Source organism: Dendrobates tinctorius, unplaced genomic scaffold, assembly GCF_039654945.1.
Source record: "Dendrobates tinctorius isolate UK_male_01 unplaced genomic scaffold, ASM3965494v1 ptg000014l, whole genome shotgun sequence".
Classification (NCBI taxonomy): Eukaryota; Metazoa; Chordata; class Amphibia; order Anura; family Dendrobatidae; genus Dendrobates; species Dendrobates tinctorius.
In genome coordinates this window covers 30,724,099-30,745,272 of record NW_027361682.1, presented here as the reverse complement: position 1 = coordinate 30,745,272, position 21,174 = coordinate 30,724,099, and the positions used below count along the sequence as shown (strand labels likewise).

Here is a 21,174-nt window from a genome sequence, read left to right as displayed (position 1 = left end):
ATTCACTTTATTGGTGTAGAGTTGCAATACCACTTACAACCATTGGCAGGTGGATGGCACAGTTTCTTGTCCTGGGGGTCCAACTGTCCACAACCTGCCAGTCATCTGACTGAAGGATCCTTGGAGCGACACCTTGTTGTTTACCAGGCACTACACTGCGGTTACTGATCAATAGCACAATATGGCGTTTTCTTCACAGAATGATAAATAGGTAGATGGATGCTCAGTCTGGATTTTTAACCTTAGAGAAACAGGAACAAATACATTTTTACCTAATATTAAAGCGATTTCAAGGCTTGGGGTTCAAGTTTGCATTCACTTAATGTGACTGCAGACTTGTGAATACTCACAGAGTGCGCACTGTCAGGATTCTTCATTGACGGCAAGTATGCGATCACATGCTGACTAGACGTGTGCGGCCTTGTTCAATAAAAGTGAATGGAGCAAAGCCAGACACGTCTAGTCAGAATGTAGCCAGAAGTATGCAAATCACATGACCGCCCACTCCTGGCGCTGGAGAATCCTGACAGCACGCACTGTGCGGATCCCAAAGTTTGAATTAACATAGTGTGACTGCAGACTTGAGCCAAAAGCCTTAACGGACAACCCTTTTAATAAATGGTATTACAGATAATCCCCATTCCCCTAAATGTTGAGTTGAGCACTCACCGACCTGATATTGGTCGGACTTTCCAAAGGACCGGCAACTAATATTGTAGTGTTGGGAGGACACTTTTAATATTTGATGTCCCATGTTATTAGAAAGCTTTGTACATTACGACTGCATTACCATAAGAGTTGAATTACTGGCTTCCATGGAGTATGTGGCTATAAAGGTTATTAGCCATTAGGAACTACAAAAGTCAATGGAATTTCCAAAGAACTCAATTGAGAAAATTTGCTCCCAGGACCAAAAGGGCTTGAACATTTTTTTTAAAAATTTTTACAACAGGTACAAACGCCATCCCAACAGATAGTGAATAGTGATGAGTGAGCATGCTCGTGTGCTAACGGAGTGCTCGAAAAATAGAGTTCTCAGGGCTGCATGTCTCGTCGCTGTTCGACAGCAGCAACACATGCAGGGATTGCCTAACAAACAGGCAATCTCTGCATGCGTTGTGGCTGGCGAAAAGCCGTGAGACATGAAGACGAGGGGACTAAAACATATTTTTCGTGCACGCCGAAGACACTTGGTTAGCACATGAGCATGCTCGTATGACACCTTATCCGAGCACATTCACTTATCACTTATAGTGAAGGCTCCTTAGATGCCAATACTCCTTAATTACAGAGGAGACTAATGAACTTAACACAATAATACAAAGACAACGGTGGCTATTTGTCAAGCATTTATTTCAATTCAACAGTGCTAAAATACACACAACCCTGTCTGACGTCTGGTGTCCCACACTCCTGTAAGCCCCAGCGGGAAAGTACACCATGAGGAGAGAATAAAAGAAATTGGAGAGGTCAAGTGGCACTACACTTCAAAAGAGCTCCGGCGTACTCACGGCAAACCACAGGTGGGACCTGGTTGTCCTTCTCACAGAAGGACCCAAAATACCTTCTACTCCCCCACGGACCTGTGTCTATTAGTAGCCCAATCAAAGAGACTTTGCCACACTTCAGATCGCCATAGATGAAAATCCGGGCAGATATTGTTACATCATTAATCACAACCCTATTGATGGAAAGATGTAAGGGACCTTCTTAAAAAGGCACTTGTCATGAGATATAGCACATAGTATTAGGGTCTAAATAAAATGCCCCACCACACAGACCGTCATCTTTGGCTGGTCCTTGGTGATGGGAGCGTCCATGCGCTCTCCTGACCCATCGAGAACACAGACTGTGGTTAGGGTAGAAACGGAGCTATTTGAGAAGCAGCTGGACTCTAACTTGGCAGGGCAAGGGATTCCCTGTTATTGGTTGGAAGTGGACCTTTATGTATATGGGGTTTCCACTGCAGGTTCTGATATATGGACTAATTTGCAGGAAGTATTTGGCAGTATTATTTGTCAAACCCTTTTTTCAATATCCAACCACAGAATCAATGGAGGGATCATTTGGTTACAATTGAGAGCAGGTATAAAAGAGTGTTTCTCACTGTGAAGGACCTGTCCGGTTCTACTTTACAAAGGCAAACCCAATTGACTTGACTGGCAACAGTGTAATATTAATCTCTCCTGTGGTGGTGCTGCAGGGAAACAGAACACTTACTGAAGGTAGAGCTGATCATTTTTGGGGGTCTAGAGACCTTTCTTACACATTAGGGCTAGAGCAATGTCAAAGATTCCCTTTATTATGGTAAATCAGGAGGGGGACAACGCTCATCATGCACACTTCTAGTAGTGCTGTATGGACCCTTTCAAAGCAGGTTGGGCTCATCAGTCAGCCTTTTTCATGTAGGAGCTGACACAACATGAGTCGTCAAGACAGTTTAAAGGGAACCTGTCATATTATCATTCAGTCAGATCTGTGGACAGCACGATGTAGAGGAAAAGCTGAGAAGAATGATATATTAGTTTGTTGGAAAAAATTCAGTAACAATTCAGTATTCTATGAAACCCTGCTGTTTCTATGTAGAAGTCCAGTGGGCGGTCCCACTCAGTGATTGACTAAATTGGACTAATTTGCAAACAACATGGAATTCAATGAATAAATTGCACCTTTTATTTACATTTTTCCTATAAACCTGATCACTTCCTCCAGCGCTACATCATCATGCCTGCAGATCAGATACCATTTTCAGTACAACAGGTTCCCTTTAAGTCCTCCAAAGCAATATCCATACTTTGAGTGTCTTTCCCTCCTGGCTCATAGATAGGGGTCCAGAGTGCTAATCTTAAATTTATAGGGGCTGCCTTGGTGAGACTACTCTTAAAATTTCTGTCCATAGCAACCAGACTACACCTTTTGTTCCATATACCAAGTGGCCAATAATCTGTCAGCCGTCAGTCCTTCTCTTCTAATAGATGAGGTGATCCTCTTTAGCTCGGAGAAGGGATGTCATTCTGGCAACATCCAATGCTACAGAAGGTGCCATGCGAAAATGGTAGTAAAGTATCAGCCATTCCTCTCCTCTGCTCTGTTCACACATCTGCCATTAAGCTTAGCATATGACTCTCCTTTTTCTAGTGAAAACAAGTAGTCAAATGAGTAATACGTTCCACGTGGAACACTTGGCAGCTTTTAATGGTAAAAGTTTGCATTAGCGGCAGCCACTATGGGGTCAGATACATGCATCCTCCCAGAAATCTGATTAGTACGGAACCCAGGGAAATGAAGGTGCTAGGCAACACATCCCTGCCTGTACTCCAGCCACGCTCCTTGCTGCCTTATTAATCAGATTCTCATACAATATAGTGATAGGACCTCTTTAAGATGCAGAAACTTTTCCTCTTTTACCTTATATATGCTTAAGAAAAAAAAAATATCCTCCTCCCACCTAAAGAAATGAGCGGTCTAATGGTAAACCCACTAGGGCAGTATTAATAAGGCACTCTGCAAACTGCTGTAATCGCTGTGGGTCAGACACACTGATATATGGGCTTTTTAACTCCGTATCTAAATATACTGTCCAGTTGGGCCCTGAGAGGCTTGTCTTATTGTATCCATTATATACAACGCTATTGGGATATGGAAATCTATTATACATGAAGAGGATTTACTGCAACCGCCTGGTGCCAGTGGTGCGGACTGCGCCGTTCTTTCTACTCATCTGCCACATCGGCAGGATTTATATGTCAGGGGATCGCAACATATTGCTTAATCCCCTCATGTTAATGGGGCTTTGGTAGACCTTATAAAAAGCTATTATAATAAAATGTCGTGCAGGGATTGACATTGCCTTATAAGTCACCTAGTTTGCGTACAGATTCTACTTATAAAGGTCGGGGGATGCATAAGTTTAGACAATGGGGGGGGGCTACTATTTTCCCTCCCCAGAAACAGCACCACTCTTGGGTGGTTTGAGATATTGCAACTCAACCCCATTTGCTTGACTAATGCAATAGAGGACATCGCCTGTTGACAAGTGTGGCACAGTTTCTGGAAATAAAAATGTAAAAAGTTGTCCACCACCTTTGGCTAATGGCAAGAGAATGTTGTATTATAGGTAGTGACCTGACTAGTCAGGTGCAGCCCTTGGCGGGCTTCTTCCCAACCTCCTCTAGTTGATTGACAGGTCTCTCCCTACGTGCACACATTGGAGACACCTGTCAATCACCTGTAGAGGTGTGAGAGCAAGAGAAGACGTCCGAGGGCTTCTCCCCGCTGCAGCATATTAAAGACCCTCAGACAGGCCCTTCCCCACTGATTTACAGTACTACCACCTATTGTTAGTGATGGACAGTTAATTGAACCTCTTCTTCCCCACACACATTGTTCTGGTCCCTGCTATGATCGAGAGGCTGGCACAGAAAAAAATCCCAATACACTGTGTAGAACGTGAGGTTTTTTTTTTTTTTTTTTTCCTCCAACCTTTTCTGATCTACATAAGCATTTCCCTTTAAGAAAAATAACTACCAATGACATGAAGTCCACCCAAAAGTCTGTCTTTAATCTAAGGTCGTTAGCATTTAAAGTAATACTTGCGGATCGCGGTCATGGTGGATAAAAGTCGATCGTTTCTCCAATGTAAAGATTTGCTTGCTGCCAATCCAGATGTTGCCAACGTGAAAAGTAAAACAACGGCGTGCCGACAGATGCAAAGAACAGGATGGGTGCAAGAGCCGCCTCTTGGTAAAGTATAATCATCAAGACATGACTGCTTTAACTAGGCTCCGTTTTCAATTAAGAAGGTGAATGTGTAAGATATGCAGGAAAGCTCAGAGGTGCCAGCCCAAGCTGTAGAACTGGCAGACGGTCCAGGAGGCAAAGCAAGGAGCAAGACAACATCTTATCAACCCAACCCCACTTCCATACTTTATGGGCTGGGCTTTGGTTGTGGCTGGTGGGCTCATAAGCTCTGCACCCCTACATACTACCCTTGGAGAATGGACAAACTTAAGACGTCTCCTTCACGCAGCCCTACACAATGAACATTATAGGATGGGGCTCGCCTAAGATCAGCTCTTGATAGTGCTTTCTTGCTTGCCCCAAGGTCTGTGCGCTGATGTTAGGTCCGGGGCAGGCGGCACATCTCGCACTGGTCTGTCCCAGCCTGGTTCATGAAGGTGCAGTGTTGACAGGACCACATCGACGTTGATGAGGCAGCCTGCGTGGATCCCCCGATGGCCCCGTAATCTTGAAGCTCTGATGGTTGTACTCCAACCGTGCCTAAAGGAAAGAGACAATACTTAATTCATAAAGGACTGGAAAACACGTGCATGGATAAGAAATGGAGACCGGCATATATTTTGAAGCAGGTGTGGCCCTTTAAGTCCCTATGATGGCCATCATGAGCATGCGAGCCCTAATAATATATTACATAATAAGTAACATATGTGTGACAGATATTCGCAGCATTTTCCCAACGACAACTGTCTTGTTCTTTGCTTTGTTCAGAGCCGCAAAAAATTCCTTTACTTTCTGCTGTCATCACTTCTCACCCTCCAGTCTATTCTCATCAATATGTGTTCTCTCAGGTGGTGCTGTAAGACCACTGGTGTCACCTACACAATATAGATTGACCGCAAGTTCATAGTGGTTGATTTGTCCTTTTATACGCCCCTTTGAGATACTAAGAAAACTATACCAAGTACAGATCTGCAGAGATCTTTCATTTTGGAAACTGGTGGTGGTCACAGCTCAAGAACCCACTTTCTTTACTACTGACACGGCAGCTGGACTAGGGTCCCGGGAATATTTCAAGTCAAGTTGCTATTAGGAGTGTATAGAAATAGAAATTATTGGGAGGGAATGAATTATGTTGATCTGCTCTTTTAGTAAAGACAAACCCCGTTTCTCATCCAGAGTTTATAGCATAACCTATGGATACATCATACATGACTTCGCAATATTTAGAATTCAGGGTGAACGCAGTTACTTATTTTATCTTGCGGCACTTACTGCACAACTGCTCGATGGTCGCCCACTGCTCCGATTTCTTCCAAGTCTGAGCAAGGTCTTCATTCCTGGTTCTTACAGCATCCAAGAGCAAGCTAATACTATCCTAAAGGGATAAATACATATGATGAGATCTCTAGAATGAAAGGGGAACTTTATATCACATATCACTGCTGTGAAGTTCAATGTAATCTATTTCTCCCCGTGATTAGTCACTCTAGGCTAGGAGGAGGTGGACTGGAGCGATTTTTGAGGACAAATGCTATCCAAGCCATGCAATAAACCGTCACATGATGGCTTAAAACTTCAAAGGACCTGACCACCAGGCGAACAAGGACATCCCAGCTGCTGTGCACATGCTCTATAAGCATAGACTGATTTCCTTGCCTATAAAATAGAAACTGGTCCCCTGCCAGTGTCACTGGCTGCCAATTATGAGTGTGAACAGGAGGCTCTGCGGCCCGGCGCAGACATCTGTGAATGATATCTCACAGTTGAGATTCCTGTTGCTTGTGGCGTGAATACAGAGGAGACCCCAGCAACGAGAGCGAGCCAGTGCGGAAGCGTATCACACACCAACATGGATGACATATAACTCACCAACATAGGCGATGGACATTGCCAAGGCCACAGCTTCAATGCCATGGCAGCATCTGTGTGTACTTAATATATTCTCTTTCTTAATATTTGTTTTATCAGGGTGCTCACCACCTGGCATACACGCCACTTTAGACTGCGATGTCTGATCAGACATACAAGTACAACCCCAGTAATGTGTGACACCCATAAGTTGCTCACAAAAAAGTGCTGACCCATAAAATGCATGGACTTCACCACCAGACCCTTTCCTTGTGTATGACCACAGGACGTTAGCAGCAGAAGCTGCAATGCTCTCCTGACACCTTTCTATCATTGCTGTGTGATGGTCTGCATATCCTGAAACCTTTCTATCATATATGCTATGCTCTGCGAGCCCCTTAGTGACAGAACCAATTTGGTATTTAATAACCAAGCCAATTTTTACAATTCTGACCACTGTCACTTTATGAGGTTCTGGAACGCTTCAACGGATCCCGCTGATTCTGAGACTGCTTTTTATGACATATTGTACTTCATGTTAGTGGTAAAATTTCTTCGATATGACTTGCGTTTATTTGTGAAAAAAACAGAAATGCAATAAAAATTTTGAAAATGTTGCAATTTTCAAACTTAATTTTTGTGCCCTTAAATCAGAGTCATATCGCACAATATAGTTAATAAATAACATTTCCCACATGTCTTTTACATCAGCACAATTTTGGAAACAATTTTTTTTTTGTTAGGACGTTATAAGGGTTAAAAGTTGACCAGCGATTTCTAATTTTTCCAACAAAATTTACAAATCCATCCTTTTAGGGACCACATTTGAAGTGAGTTTTGGGGGGGGGGGGGGGTCAATATGACAGAAAATACCAAAAGTGACACCATTCTAAAAACTGCACCCCTCAAGGTGCTCAAAACCACATTCAAGAAGGTTTTTAACCCTTCAGGTGCTTCACGAGAACTAAAGCAATGTGGAAGGAAAAAAAAAATAGTATTTTACTTTTTTCGCAAAAATTTACTTTGGAAGCAAACTTTTTTATTATCACAAGGGTATCAGTAGAAAATGGATCACAAGATTTGTTGTGCAATTTCTCCCAAGTACGCCAATACCTCATTTGTGGGAGAAAGCCACTGTTTGGGCGCATGGCAGGGCTCAGACAGGGCGGAGCTCTGTTTGACTTTTTGAACGCAAAATTGTCTGGAATCAATGGCGGCCACCATGTCGTGTTTAGAGACCCCTGATGTGCCTAAACAGGGGAACCCCCCCATTCTAACTCCAACTCTAACACAGCCCTAACCCCAACACCACAACCTTAGCCCCAACCCTAGCTCTAACCCTAGCTATAACCCTAACTGAAAAAAAATATATTTTTTTAATTTTATTATTTTAACCTGATTAAGTGGATGATAAAGGGGGGGGGGGGGGGGGGGGGTTGAGTTAGGAATCTCCTATTGTTGCTGGATCCGGCCAGCATATCTTGGCGGGCACACTACACATGCACCCACCATTTTATTCTCAGAAGATGACATCGGGGGACACAGCCGGAGGAATCGGGAGGGCTCGGGGGACCCCATTTCTCGCTCCTCAGATGTGCTAGATCATATCAGAGGAGATTAAAAAAAAAAAAAAAAAAAAAAAAAAAAAAAGAGTCTGATTTCCTATTTATTTCTTTCTGTGGTCGCCGTTATTCTATGAATAACAGTGATCACAACACTGGGGTTGGTAAGAACCGACCAGGATCGTGTTCTCCGGGGTCTCAGCTAACCCCGGTTCATTTACATACAGGGACATAGACTTGTCCATAGACATAGACTTGTCCATACACCCCTTTTTATGCACATACGTGTTTTTATGCGATTTTTTCCGGAGCGTCCCCAGTCTCATAGAAAATAACTAGTAATGCTGAATTTTCCGTGAAATTAATGAGCATGCTGCGTGTTTTTCCGCGTTGCAGTTTTTTCACGGAAAAAAAATGCATCAATATGCACAAAAAGTGCGGAAATCATTGAAATGAATGGGATGCTTCTTTTAAGCATTTTATTTGGTAAAAACGCAAAAAAAAAGCTTACGTGTGCACATACCCTAAAAAGAGGAAACATGGATTTTTGTGAGTACTCACTGTAAAATCCTTTTCTCCGAGACGCTCATTGGGGGACACAGGTACTGTGGGTGTATGCTACTGCCGTCTGGAGGCTGACACTAAGTATACAAAAAAAGAGTTAGCTCCTTCGCCGCCGCATACACCCTTGCCCCGATTGCGGGCGGAAACCAGTTTAGTGCAACAGCAGTAGGAGAACACAAAACCAATTTAGCCTTAAAGCAGAATACCATATGTCTGAAAAAGGACCACCCTAATTTTAAAAAGGAACCATATTAATTAAATAAACAAGAGCCAACTGGCTACTAGGGTGGGTGCTGTGTCCCCCAATGAGCGTCTCGGAGAAAAGGATTTTACGGTGAGTACTCACAAAAATCCATGTTTCTCCTTCGTCTCATTGGGGGACACAGGTGCTGTGGGACGTCCTAAAGCAGTCCCTGGGTGGGAGATTGACTCACCGATCCAAGCCACATGCACCTCCTGTCTAAAGATGCGCCACTGCTGCTTGGAGAATTCTTCTACCCAGGCTCGCATCTGACAAAGCCTGAGTATGCACATTGTAATGCTTAGAAAAAGTGTGCAGGCTGGACCAGGTTGTTGCCTTGCATACCTGCTCTGCCGAAGCCTGGTGCCGAAGCGCCCAAGAGGCGCCCACTGCCCGAGTAGAGTGCGCCCCTATCCCTGCTGGAATCGGTGCGCCTCTAATATGGTAAGCCTCTTGAATAGTTAGACGGATCCATCTGGCTATGGTCGACTTTGAGGCTGCGAGTCCCTTCCTGCGCCCTTTAGGGACCACAAACAGAGTCTGTCTGGCGAAAAGCTGCCGTCCGCGACACGTATCTTCTGAGCGCTCTCACTAGGTTCAATGTGTAGAGCGTCTTTTCCACCTGATGTACTGGCGCAGGACAAAATGAAGGCAGAACAATGTCCTCATTAATGTGAAATGAGGACACGACCTTCGGCAGAAATGGGGGAGCTGGTCTAAGAACTACCTTATCCTTGTAAAAGGTAAGAAACGGTGCACTACAAGATAGGGCTGCCAACTCCGAGACCCGCCTAATGGAGGTTACGGCTACCAAGAATGTGACCTTCCTGGAAAGATACGACAATGAAATTTCTTGTAATGGCTCGAAAGGAGTCTCCTGCAGGACACTCAGGATCAGGTTAAGGTCCCAGGAGTCTATGGGTGCTCTATAGGGGGGTACCAAATGAGAGACCCCCTGAATGAACGTCCTGACCTGCATATTAGTAGCGATTCTTCGCTGGAAGAGGACAGACAAGGCCGATATCTGTCTCCTAAGGGAACTTGGGGCCAACCCTAGGCCTGACTGAAGAAAAGCCAGGATGTTGGGAACAGAGAAGGACAGTGGAGCAACCCCGTGCTCTCGACACCAACCAAAGAAAACCTTCAAATTGTGTGATGGTAAATTCTCGCCGAGGTAGGCTTCCGGGCGCTAACCATTGTAGCAACCACTTCACGCCCAAACCCTGTCTGGGTCAGAATTCAAGATTCAATGGCCATACCGTCAAATACAGGGCCCCTGAGTTCGGGTGGCAGATCGGCCCCTGAGATAGTAGGTCTGGTCATTCCGGAAGACACCAAGGAACGTCTGCGAGGAGCTGCACTAGATCTGCGTACCATGCCCGACGGGGCCAGTCTGGGGCCAGCAGAATTATCGGAACCCCCTCTGTCTTGATTTTCCTGATGACCCTCGGAAGTAGCGGCAGCAGGGGAAACAGGTATGGGAGCCGAAACTGGTTCTATGGTAGGACCAACGCAACCACTGCGATCACTCGCGGGTCTTGAGACCGAGCGACAAACACGGCCACTTTGGCGTTTACCCTGGAGGCCATCAGATCCACGTCCGGTGTCCCCCACCGCTGGTAAATCTGCTGGAAGACCTCGGGGTGCAGAGACCATTCCCCGGACACGACACCCTGCCGGCTTAGGAAGTCCGCTGCCGAATTTTCCACGCCTGGTATGTGGACTGCTGAGATTACCGAGTGGTTCCCTTCGGCCCAGCATAGTACATGCTCTATCTCGCGCATGGTTGCCCTGCTGCGCGTGCCTCCCTGATGATTCACGTACGCCACTGCCGTGGCGTTGTCCGATTGAATCCGGACAGGACGTCCTGCTAGAAAGTGCTGGAAATGTTGCAGTGCCAACCGCACCGCTCGTATCTCCAACAAGTTGATCGGGAGGCGTGCCTCCTGTTGCGACCATTGCCCCTGGGCCATGTGATGGCAGAAAACTGCTCCCCCCAACCGAGGAGACTCGCATCGGTTGTGATCACCAACCATTGATCTGGGGGGAAGGGTTTCCTCTGAAGAAGAGAGGAGTCGCGCGTCCACCACTGCAGTGACCGTTTGACCTGAGAAGACAACCTGCACTGATGATCGAGTGTGAATGGACTCTTGTCCCAAGATGAGGGGACGAAGATGAAATTGGGCAAACGGAATTGCTTCCATTGCCGCCACCATCCTCCCTAGAACCCTCATCCCGAACCGAATGGTGTGAGGGCCTGGTTGTTGAAGCCTCCGAACTCCCTGCCGGAGCGCTCGAGCCTTGTCCTGAGGGAGAACTACCAACCCTCGGGAGGTGTCGAAAATCATCCCTAGGAACAAAATCCTCTGAGCTGGGACAAGGGATGACTTCTTCCCGTTTACCAACGATCAAAGGCGGGATAGGGTATCCAGCGTGATGTTGACATTTTCCTCGCATGCCCGAAAAGACGGACCTTTCACCAAGAGGTCGTCTAAGTACGGCAAGACCACTATGCCCCGAGAGTGTAGAATGGCCATGACGACCGCCATTACCTTCGTAAACACTCTGGGGGCGGTGGCCAACCCGAAAGGCAGAGCTACTAATTGGAAATGCCGACCAACGATTGCGAAACGTAGGAACCTTTGATGCAGAGGAAAAATAGGGACGTGCTGGTAAGCATCCTGGACGTCGATCGGGGCCAAGTATTCTCCCTGCTCCATATTCTCCCTGCGCCATGGCCGATATAACTGAACGGAGGGATTCCATTCGAAAGTGTCTGATTCTGATGAACCTGCTCAGGAGCTTTAGGTCCAGAACCGGACTTACTCCGCACTTTGGTACCGGAGCAATGACCCCGTTGCGCTGAAGTACCTCAATGGCCCCTAGCAATGCCTCTGCCCGGGCTTCCACTTTGAGAAGCCGGGAAAGAAAAAATCGTCTTGGAGGGTATCTGACAAATTCTATTTTGTACCCGGACGACACTAATTCCGCCACCCATGACTCGCGTGCTACCGTGACCCAGACGTGGCAGAACCGGAGTAATTTAGCTGAGAGTCTCTGGGACCTGGCTCCCCTTGACCTGGGCAGGCGGCCTCGCATCCTGCCCAGCGGGTTGGCTGTATACGTGACCTGACGATCCTTGTCTTGGTTGTAGCAACCTGGGGCGGAAGAACTGGCCGCTGCCATCCACCCGGGGCTGCGAAATGCCCGAAAGCGTGCCTTAGGCTGACGCAATGGCAATTTCATTTTCTGCTGTGGGAGAAAACTGCTTTTTCCCCCTGTAGCATCTGAGATGAGTTTGTCTAATTTTTCCCCAAATAGGCAGCTACCCTGATAAGGCAGGGAAGTCAAGGATTTCTTGGAAATCGAATCAGCCCGCCACAGCCTTAACCACAGGGCTCTCCTAATGGGGACTGCATTCGCCGCCGCTAGTGCTGCGCAATTAGTCACCCGCCATCGCGATCTGACCTGCTATCTCAGACACCTCCGTTGGCAGGTCGCTATCCTGCAGGACCTTATTTAAAGATTCTGACCATGACATCATGGCCTTGGCTACCCATGTTGTCGCGAATGAGGGAGAGAGTGCTGATCCTGATGCTTCATATACTGAGCGGGCCAAGCTCTCTATGAGACGATCTGTGGGGTCTTTAATGGAAGAAAGCGTGACACTGGGGGATCCACAACCGGAGATTCCGCCCATCTCTTACAGAGCTCTGGTGCAAACGGATATCTTGTTTCTAGCGTTTTCTGGCCCGAAAAACCAGGGCTGTGGAGTCGGTGCTCATTTTGGTGGAGTCGGAGTCGGAGTTGGAGTCGGTATAAAATGGACCGACTCCGACTCCTAAAATATATAATAAATTGGGTACAGTAATTCAATGCAGGATGTGCTGAATATTTTTTCATAGGAGTTTGGGAAAGTTATGAAATGTCCTATAAATGGCTGTTATATTCCTGATCTAAGGCTACATTCACACACAGCGTTTTTCCTGTGTTTTTTGAGGATACGTTTTTCAGCTGCAAAAGCTGATCATCTTTTTAAAAAACTGCATCACCTGAAAGGTTTTTGAGCTCATAGATAATGTTTTCAATAGCAAAAGCAGATTAGAAATCTGCTCTATCTATCCATTTATCCATATCTGTCTATCCATATCGTATCTGTACCAAAAAGAATGAAAACCGGGTAGTACACCAATATATATTCTGTTCTATATAAATATCTTGATTATTGGATCATAAAAATGATTAAATGTCTGAGGTTCACATTGTGCTACAATAAATTTTTCACTTAAATATAAGCAATATGTGTCGGAGTCGGAGTCGTGGAGTCGGAGTTGGAGTCGGTGTAAGGGAAATTGAGGAGTCGGAGTCGGAGTTGCAGGTTTGGCTTACCGACTCCACAGCCCTGCGAAAAACGCTTGTCTGGACGTTCCCTGTGACGCTGCAGTATGTCCTCGAACTCTGGGTGAGTGCTAAACACCCTATGCGTTTTTTTTTCCACCTGCCCTCGCTTCTGGCCAGTACTTAAAATGGCCGCTGCGTGGTTGCGCATGCGCGGCTGGTCCCATGGTTAGTGGGCATCTCTGAAGGCGTCAGCTCTGCCTGGGGCGGGACAATGACGTCAGGAGAGCTGTATCTCTCCCTGTCCCTCCCACAGGCAATGACGGCCGGATGTGACGCGCCGCGATCGGGGCCCGCCTCTCATGCGCTCACTTCCTCCCGCAGTGATGCTAATTTCGGACACCTGGTCTTTAGCCATTTATACCCCGCACCTCTAGCAGTACCACACATGCCCCCCGATGAAGCCTAGCGCGAAACGTGCGTAGGGGCTTTGGGGCTGGACGCCACGCACATGCACTTTCTTTATGGGTAAGCATGATTACTCTTCTGCAAAATCCCCCATGCTTTTTTTGCACACAGCACTTTATTGCTAAGTATTTGCATGAATTCCCCATGCCTTTTGCTATGCACTTTATTCTGATAGCAACACTAGATGTTTAAGTGTGAGACTTTTTTGCGTGGGTACTAGTTTTCATGCATTTTCTTGGGGCTTTGAAAACTTATATTTTTTGTACTATTGCATTTACCATACATGTGCGGTGCATCCATCCCCTTCTCTTTGTAGTGTCATATCCGACATCTGATCATATAATTGTATTCTGTAATGTACACTTTTTATGCACCTGTATTAATAAAGAGCGAATAATTTCTGACATCATAATCAATTATTGTTATTGACTTCATGGCGTCATACTCCGTCTTCTATGTAGGTCTATATATTTCTAAGGGAGTTGCCTTTTTGTTCATTCCATTATGAACGTCCTTTTTTCTAGATAGGAAAAAGTACTATGTTCATTGCTACGTTGGACCATGTTAAACCCTATGCGGTCGCTTGGCCTTCTTAAAGGACACCTTATCTCCTGAGGTTAGGGAGATGTCCTCCTCAATACCCAAAGTCTGATTGACAGCTTCAATGAGACTGTCCATCGTCTACCGACAACCCGGGGTATCCAGGTCCAGGGATTCCTCTGCGTCATAATCTGAACTCTGCTCGCTACCGGAATATGGTGACGGTGAAGGAGATGCCGCACTCACGGATGCCGAAGCACCGGAGGGGCCCGGAGACGCAGTGTGGGTTCTCTTCCTATGTGTCTGCCTAGAGAGAGTGCGGCCCCTGCAGGTCGGAGGCTCTTGTGAGGCGGATGAACCCTCCCAGACAGGCGAGCCGTCGTCTCTGCCCCTATCCGGGGCCTGAAGGGTCTCGATCGCCTTTGTAAGCGAAGCCATAGCCCGCGAGAGAGAGAACGCTAATTCCGGGGGGGATCCAGATCTCTGGGCTCCGTCGCAGCGGAGGGCTCCTGGGCACGTTCGGAGTCACAGGCCTCACATAACTTAATAGTCTGCGCTCGTGGGAACATAACCCCCCAGGAAATGCATGCGGCATAAAGGAACGTGTGCGTTTTTCCTTTCCCAGACATATTGCTGCTTAGGCTCAATCTATGAGAGTTGAGGGGAAAGGAGGAGGAGGATAACCCCCTATCGCACGTAGCGTGGCTCCAGGGAGGGGGGTCGCACTTACCCTGCTCCTGTGTCCCCCCGCGCTCCTGCCTCTGATGCACTCCTTCACCTCTGGGTAGGCGGTGAGGTGCTCTCCTGGTCACGGCCTACCCTAACCTGAAGCCGGGGCCTCAATTTGTCTGGCGCTCGCCCTAGCCGCGGGGGGCGGCGCCGGATATGACGTCACGCCGGGGGCGGAACTTCCACCCGCGGCCTAGGCCGAAGACGTGGGCTAAATTACTCAGCACCTCCAAGAAACGGCTCTCCTCACCCACGCACTGGCGGTCTTCCACATCCGCAGCCCTGATGAGCCACATGCAGGTAGTAGGGAGGGAGGGAAGGAGGCGAGAAGGATAGGAGAAGGGGGAAGGAGGGAGGGGAATGGAGTCTGCCGGATTGCAGCCTTAGTCCCATAACCGGTCAGTTTTTGGCCGCACCGCTGACCTGGAGCCTCTCCCAAAACGCTGCCCAGGGCCCTCCCCAGCCATCCTTACCTGCGACTCCAGCCACTAGGTAGAGGAATTTGGGTAATTCATTTGGACGGTGCAGGCACCCTAGCTCCGTCCGCCCTGGAAGGGGCGAGGAGAGGTACCGTCCGCCGTCATGCAGCACCGCCGTCTTGCGTTGGTGGAGCAGTGGGGGCCGCACAGACTAGTCTTGTGCCTCTGAGCAAGCCCATGGTTTCAATACCTAGGGGTGGACAGGGCTAAGTCTGGCATAATGTCCCTAGTCGCGGGAAAGGATACGTGGAGGGATACTCGCACGTGCTCGCCCGTTGATGGTTTGGGGAAATCGGATCCTTTCAATAGGATCCGTTGCCACTGTCTTATCTTCATAAAATAAAAAAAGAAAAAATAGAAGTCTGGGGAAAGTCCCACATATGTCCCTCGGTGCGGGAAAGGATACGCGGAGACGATACTCAACGCGTGCTCGCCCGTTGATGGTTTGGGGTGATTGGACCCTTTCAATAGGATCCGTCGCCCCTGTCTCATCTTCATAGTAACATAAAGGAAAAAAAAAAAAAAATAGTCTGGAGAGATCCAGACTATGTGTGCCTCCATAGGACACTAAGCAAAAAACCGGTTTCCGCCCGCAATCGGGGCGAGGGTGTATGCGGCTGCGGAGGAGCTAACACTTTTTTTGTATACTTAGTGTCAGCCTCCAGACGGCAGTAGCATACACCCACAGTACCTGTGTCCCCCAATGAGACGAAGAAGAAACACGGAGTCAGTGAGTAATCAAGGATCCAGTGATCTTTATATGGCCAATGAGTTTCAGTAGAGGAAGGACTAGAAGGGTCTAATAAATATGTGCAATACAATGAAAAAAATTGATCATGAAATGCTTCAAATGACTGGAACTCCCTTAGTAGTTTTTCATACTTGTAGCACCGAGGAGTGAATACTCAGCGATGGAAGTAATGAAGACCACCTCAGCATCCTCTCACCCAGACGTGCTTTCACCATATGCTTCTTCCGGGGGTGCCATGTACCTTTGGCTAAAACTTGTGTTGCATTTATGTTGGAGAAGTACCATCTGTATCACTTTTTTGGACTTTGTGACTAACCTTTCTTTCATAGCTGCAATGGTCTGCATATCCTGACACCTTTCTATCATAGCTGTGATGCTCTGCGTGTCGGGACACCTTTCTATCATAGCTGTGATGCTCTGCGTGTCCTGAAACCTTTCTATCATAGCTGTGATGCTCTGTGTCCTGATATCTTTCCATCATTGTTAGGTTCTCAGTAATTTGTAGTATAGTTGCTCTACTGTTGGATGGGACCAGATGTCTCCCCACTGCAGCAAATTAAATTCTTTAGAATCTCAGACAGCTCCATTCACACAACTGGTCAATGACGATGTCACTAGTTCACTTCTTACCCTTGGATCATTGCATATCAAGAATACCCCCCACCTGCCCTTTACCAGAAACACCCCACAAGACCTGCCATTTCCCAGGAACAATCCACAAGACCTGACATATACCGGTAATATCCCACAAGACCAGCAGTACACCGAGAACACCCAAAAAGTTCTGCCGTATACCAGGGAACACCCCACCAGACCAGCTGTACACTGGGAACAACCCACAAAACCTGCTATACGTAGAGAACGCTTTACAAGACATGCTAAATACGGGGAACCCCCCCACTCCCCCCCCCAAAAAAAAAACCTGCTGTTTTGTAGAAGCTCTAAACCATTCGTGTAGACTTCACAATGGTGGACTTGTGTATAACTCGTGTATAAGCTCTCACGAGCAGGGTCGTCTTATTTTGCATTAATTATTGTATTGTTAATGTTGTTACTTATGACTTGTGTTTTGAAACTGTTAAACTGTAAAGCGCTGCGGAATATGTTGGCGCTATATAAAGATTATTATTATTATTATTATTATTATTATTATTATTATTATTTATAACAGCTCAGAAGACATCTTGCAGCTTTAAAGTGCCACTCCAGCGTTTCTTTTTCTCAGCACTGGAGTGGTGCTTAAAGCGTACAAGCCCCCTGCCCCTGGTCATATACTCACCCTCTGTCATCTTCACAGTGTTTCTGAGCCGCTCCGCTCCTGCGGCCTCCGACTGGCCATAAGTTTGAAGCTACATCACAAGCTGTCAATGCAAGTCTATGATAGCCAGAGCGAGGGTCCCATTGACTTACATTAATTAGTAACCTCCGCTCTCGCTCCATGAAACACTGGAGCAGCCAAATCACAAACCGCAGGAGACGGATCTGAGTAGTGGTGATAACAAATGAAAACACCGGAAGGCGAGGATCATATGGGGGGGGACTTCAATTTTAAGCACCACTCCAGGTGACAAATTAAAAAGAAAAAAAAAAAAAAAAAAAAACTCTGGAGTGTGCTTCTTCACACTGACGACCCGAGTTCTTCTTCACATATTCCCCTATTACATGATTGATCTGTAGGATTTATCGCAGGAGTGCTTATACATGTGCTGCCCCAGCTGTGTACGGCCCATACTTACCTCCTCCTATCCTATCCAGGACAACAAGCTATGAGAAATGATCAAAAATCATGTACATACCCCAACATTGTGAAAACCGGAAGATGAACCAAACAGGGCCATATACCAGAAGTCTATTTCTGCCCACTACAGAGGGTCACAAGTTAGAAAATCCTAATCCTCTCTATTTTATACTCATATTGTACAAAAAAACATTTTAAGGGAATTTTACAATCCCAAGAAAAAGTATTAATTTTCACTTTCCCAATCCCCTGCCACATCTAAGCCACTGCTTCTCTGGTTCCCTGCTGATCTCCAGGAATTATGTCCTGGGTCGACACGCAAGTACTGTTCTAATGAAGTCCCTGCATCGGGTAGAGATCATCTTGAAATGGCATCACTGGTGTCATGAGAACAGAGAACTTTTAATAGAGTTCGAGGTAAGGAGTGCAACGATGGCGGTTCCATAAGACAAGCTTTTAGTAATCTCGGAGGCTGCCTCTTCCCCCCACTGCCAATATTTTGGATGTTCACATTAAAGAGTTTGGTGTCAATCAAGTTTAAATTCCACAAACGATGCCTATAAAAGCCACAAGTGGGGGGAGGTAGAGCTAGGTCCTTTTATCTACTGCGTCCATCATCTTTAAGGGGGTATTATCAAAATCAAAACAGAAGACTAATCACTTTGGGGTTCTGAGAATTAAGGGGGTTTTACACATAGCGATATCGCTATAACGTCAACGATTTTGTGACGTTATAGCGATATCGCTAGCGATATCGCTATGTGTGATACTTACCTCCGACCAGCTCCCCCGCTGGTTATCGCTGATCGCGCGAGAATGTCCGACTCCATTTCTCGTCGGGCACTTCCTGCTGTGACGACGAGCGACGCGTGGAGGCGGGCGGGAGGACGTCTTCATCGCTGTGTGTGAAAGGTGAGTATCGTGCGCTGCGTCGCTGCTGCATCGCTGTGAGATCTTTCTGTGTGAAAGCTCACTAGCGATCATTTAGCGATGCACCAATGATCCTGCCCGGGTCGGATCGCTGGTGCATCGCTAAATGTAAAAGGGCCTTTAGGCGCTGCAGAAACCCGTTTTTTTTAATCAGATACATTTTTATTTAACCAAATTCAAGGTACAAAACAATAGAACAAAATTCACCATGAAAACATTAACTATGGTCATTAGTTTCAGAAATTCCCTCCCTCCCTTCCCCTCCCCCCATTACATACAAGAGCAGCAAATAATGCATGGTGTAACCTAAGTTCAGGGTCATCTTCTCTCCACCCAAGGTGTCCATAGTGTCTCAAATGTTCTTATGCTTTTTCTCTTAACGTAAATGTCTTTTTCCATATTAACAATATAGTCAGACTGTCTGAAAAATTGCCTCAACGTCGGCGGATCTTCATTTATCCAGTATCTGGCGATCAGTTTTCGCGCAATATACAGTACAGACCAAAAGTTTGGACACACCTTCTCATTCAAAGAGTTTTCTTTATTTTCATGACTATGAAAATTGTAGATTCACTCTGAAGGCATCAAAGCTATGAATTAACACATGTGGAATTATATAATTAATAAAAAAGTGTGAAACAACTGAAAATATGTCTTATATTCTAGGTTCTTCAAAGTAGCCACCTTTTGCTTTGATTACTGCTTTGCACACTCTTGGCATTCTCTTGATGAGCTTCAAGAGGTAGTCACAGGAAATGGTTTTCACTTCACAGGTTTCACTGTCAGGTTTAATAAGTGGGATTTCTTGCCTTATAAATGGGGTTGGGACCATCAGTTGTGTTCTGCAGAAGTCTGGCGGATACACAGCTGATAGTCCTACTGAATAGACTGTTAGAATTTGTATTATGGCAAGAAAAAAGCAGCTAAGTAAAGAAAAACGAGTGGCCATCATTACTTTAAGAAATGAAGGTCAGTCAGTCCCAAAAATTGGGAAAACTTTGAAAGTGTCCCCAAGTGCAGTGGCAAAAACCATCAAACGCTACAAAGAAACTGGCTTACATGAGGACCGCCCCAGGAAAGGAAGACCAAGAGTCACCTCTACTGCGGAGGATAAGTTCATCCGAGTCACCAGCCTCAGAAATCGCAGGTTAACAGCAGCTCAGATTAGAGACCAGGTCAATGCCACACAGAGTTCTAGGAGCAGACACATCTCTACAACAACTGTTAAGAGGAGACTTTGTGCAGCAGGCCTTCATGGTAAAATAGCTGCTAGCAAACCACTGCTAAGGACAGGCAACAAGCAGAAGAGACGTGTTTGGGCTAAAGAACACAAGGAATGGACATTAGACCAGTGGAAATCTGTGCTTTGGTCTGATGAGTCAAAATTTGAGATCTTTGGTTCCAACCACCGTGTCTTTGTGCGACGCAGAAAAGGTGAACGGATGGACTCTACATGCCTGGTTCCCACCGTGAAGCATGGAGGAGGTGGTGTGATGGTGCTTTGCTGGTGACACTGTTGGGGATTTATTTAAAATTGAAGGCATACTGAACCAGCATGGCTACCACAGCATCTTGCAGCGGCATGCTATTCCATGCGGTTTGCGTTTAGTTGGACCATCATTTATTTTTCAACAGGACAATGACCCCAAACACACCTCCAGATTGTGTAAGGGCTATTTGACCAAGAAGGAGAGTGATGGGGTGCTACGCCAGATGACCTTGCCTCCACAGTCACCAGACCTGAATGGTTTGGGGTGAGCTGGACCGCAGAGTGAAGGCAAAAGAGCCAACAAGTGCTAAGCATCTATGGGAACTCCTTCAACACTGTTGGAAGACCATTTCCTGTGACTACCTCCTGAAGCTCATCAAGAGAATGCCAAGAGTGTGCAAAGCAGTAATCAAAGCAAAAGGTGGCTACTTTGAAGAACCTAGAATATAAGACATATTTTCAGTCGTTTCACACTTTTTTGTTAATTATATAATTCCACATGTGTTAATTCATAGTTTTGATTCCTTCAGAGTGAATCTACAATTTTCATAGTCATGAAAATAAAGAAACCTCTTTGAATGAGAAGGTGTATCCAAACCTTTGGTCTGTACTATATAATAATCTAGCTATTGCCACTTTATATTTATTATGTACCTGGACCTCCTCCACATATCCCAGTTTACACACCACAGGATCCCTTTCAATTCTACAACCATACGCTCCTCCTATGGCATTAAGCACCGCCTATGGGTTCAGA

The 21,174-nt window shown here is 46.3% G+C and overlaps 1 protein-coding gene across 1 annotated transcript in view; it reads right to left on the bottom strand.

Moving 5' to 3' along the window:
* Positions 1-1,336: 1,336 nt before the first annotated feature.
* Positions 1,337-21,174, bottom strand: part of NPLOC4 (NPL4 homolog, ubiquitin recognition factor) — a 103,278-nt gene continuing 83,440 nt past the window's right edge. Inside the window, exons 16-17 of the mRNA XM_073560459.1 lie at positions 6,013-6,115; positions 1,337-5,280 (exon numbers count right to left, since the gene is read on the bottom strand). Of these exons, the coding sequence (XP_073416560.1) occupies positions 5,120-5,280; positions 6,013-6,115 (264 nt within the window). The 3' untranslated portion in view covers positions 1,337-5,119. The remainder of the gene's footprint in view (positions 5,281-6,012; positions 6,116-21,174) is intronic.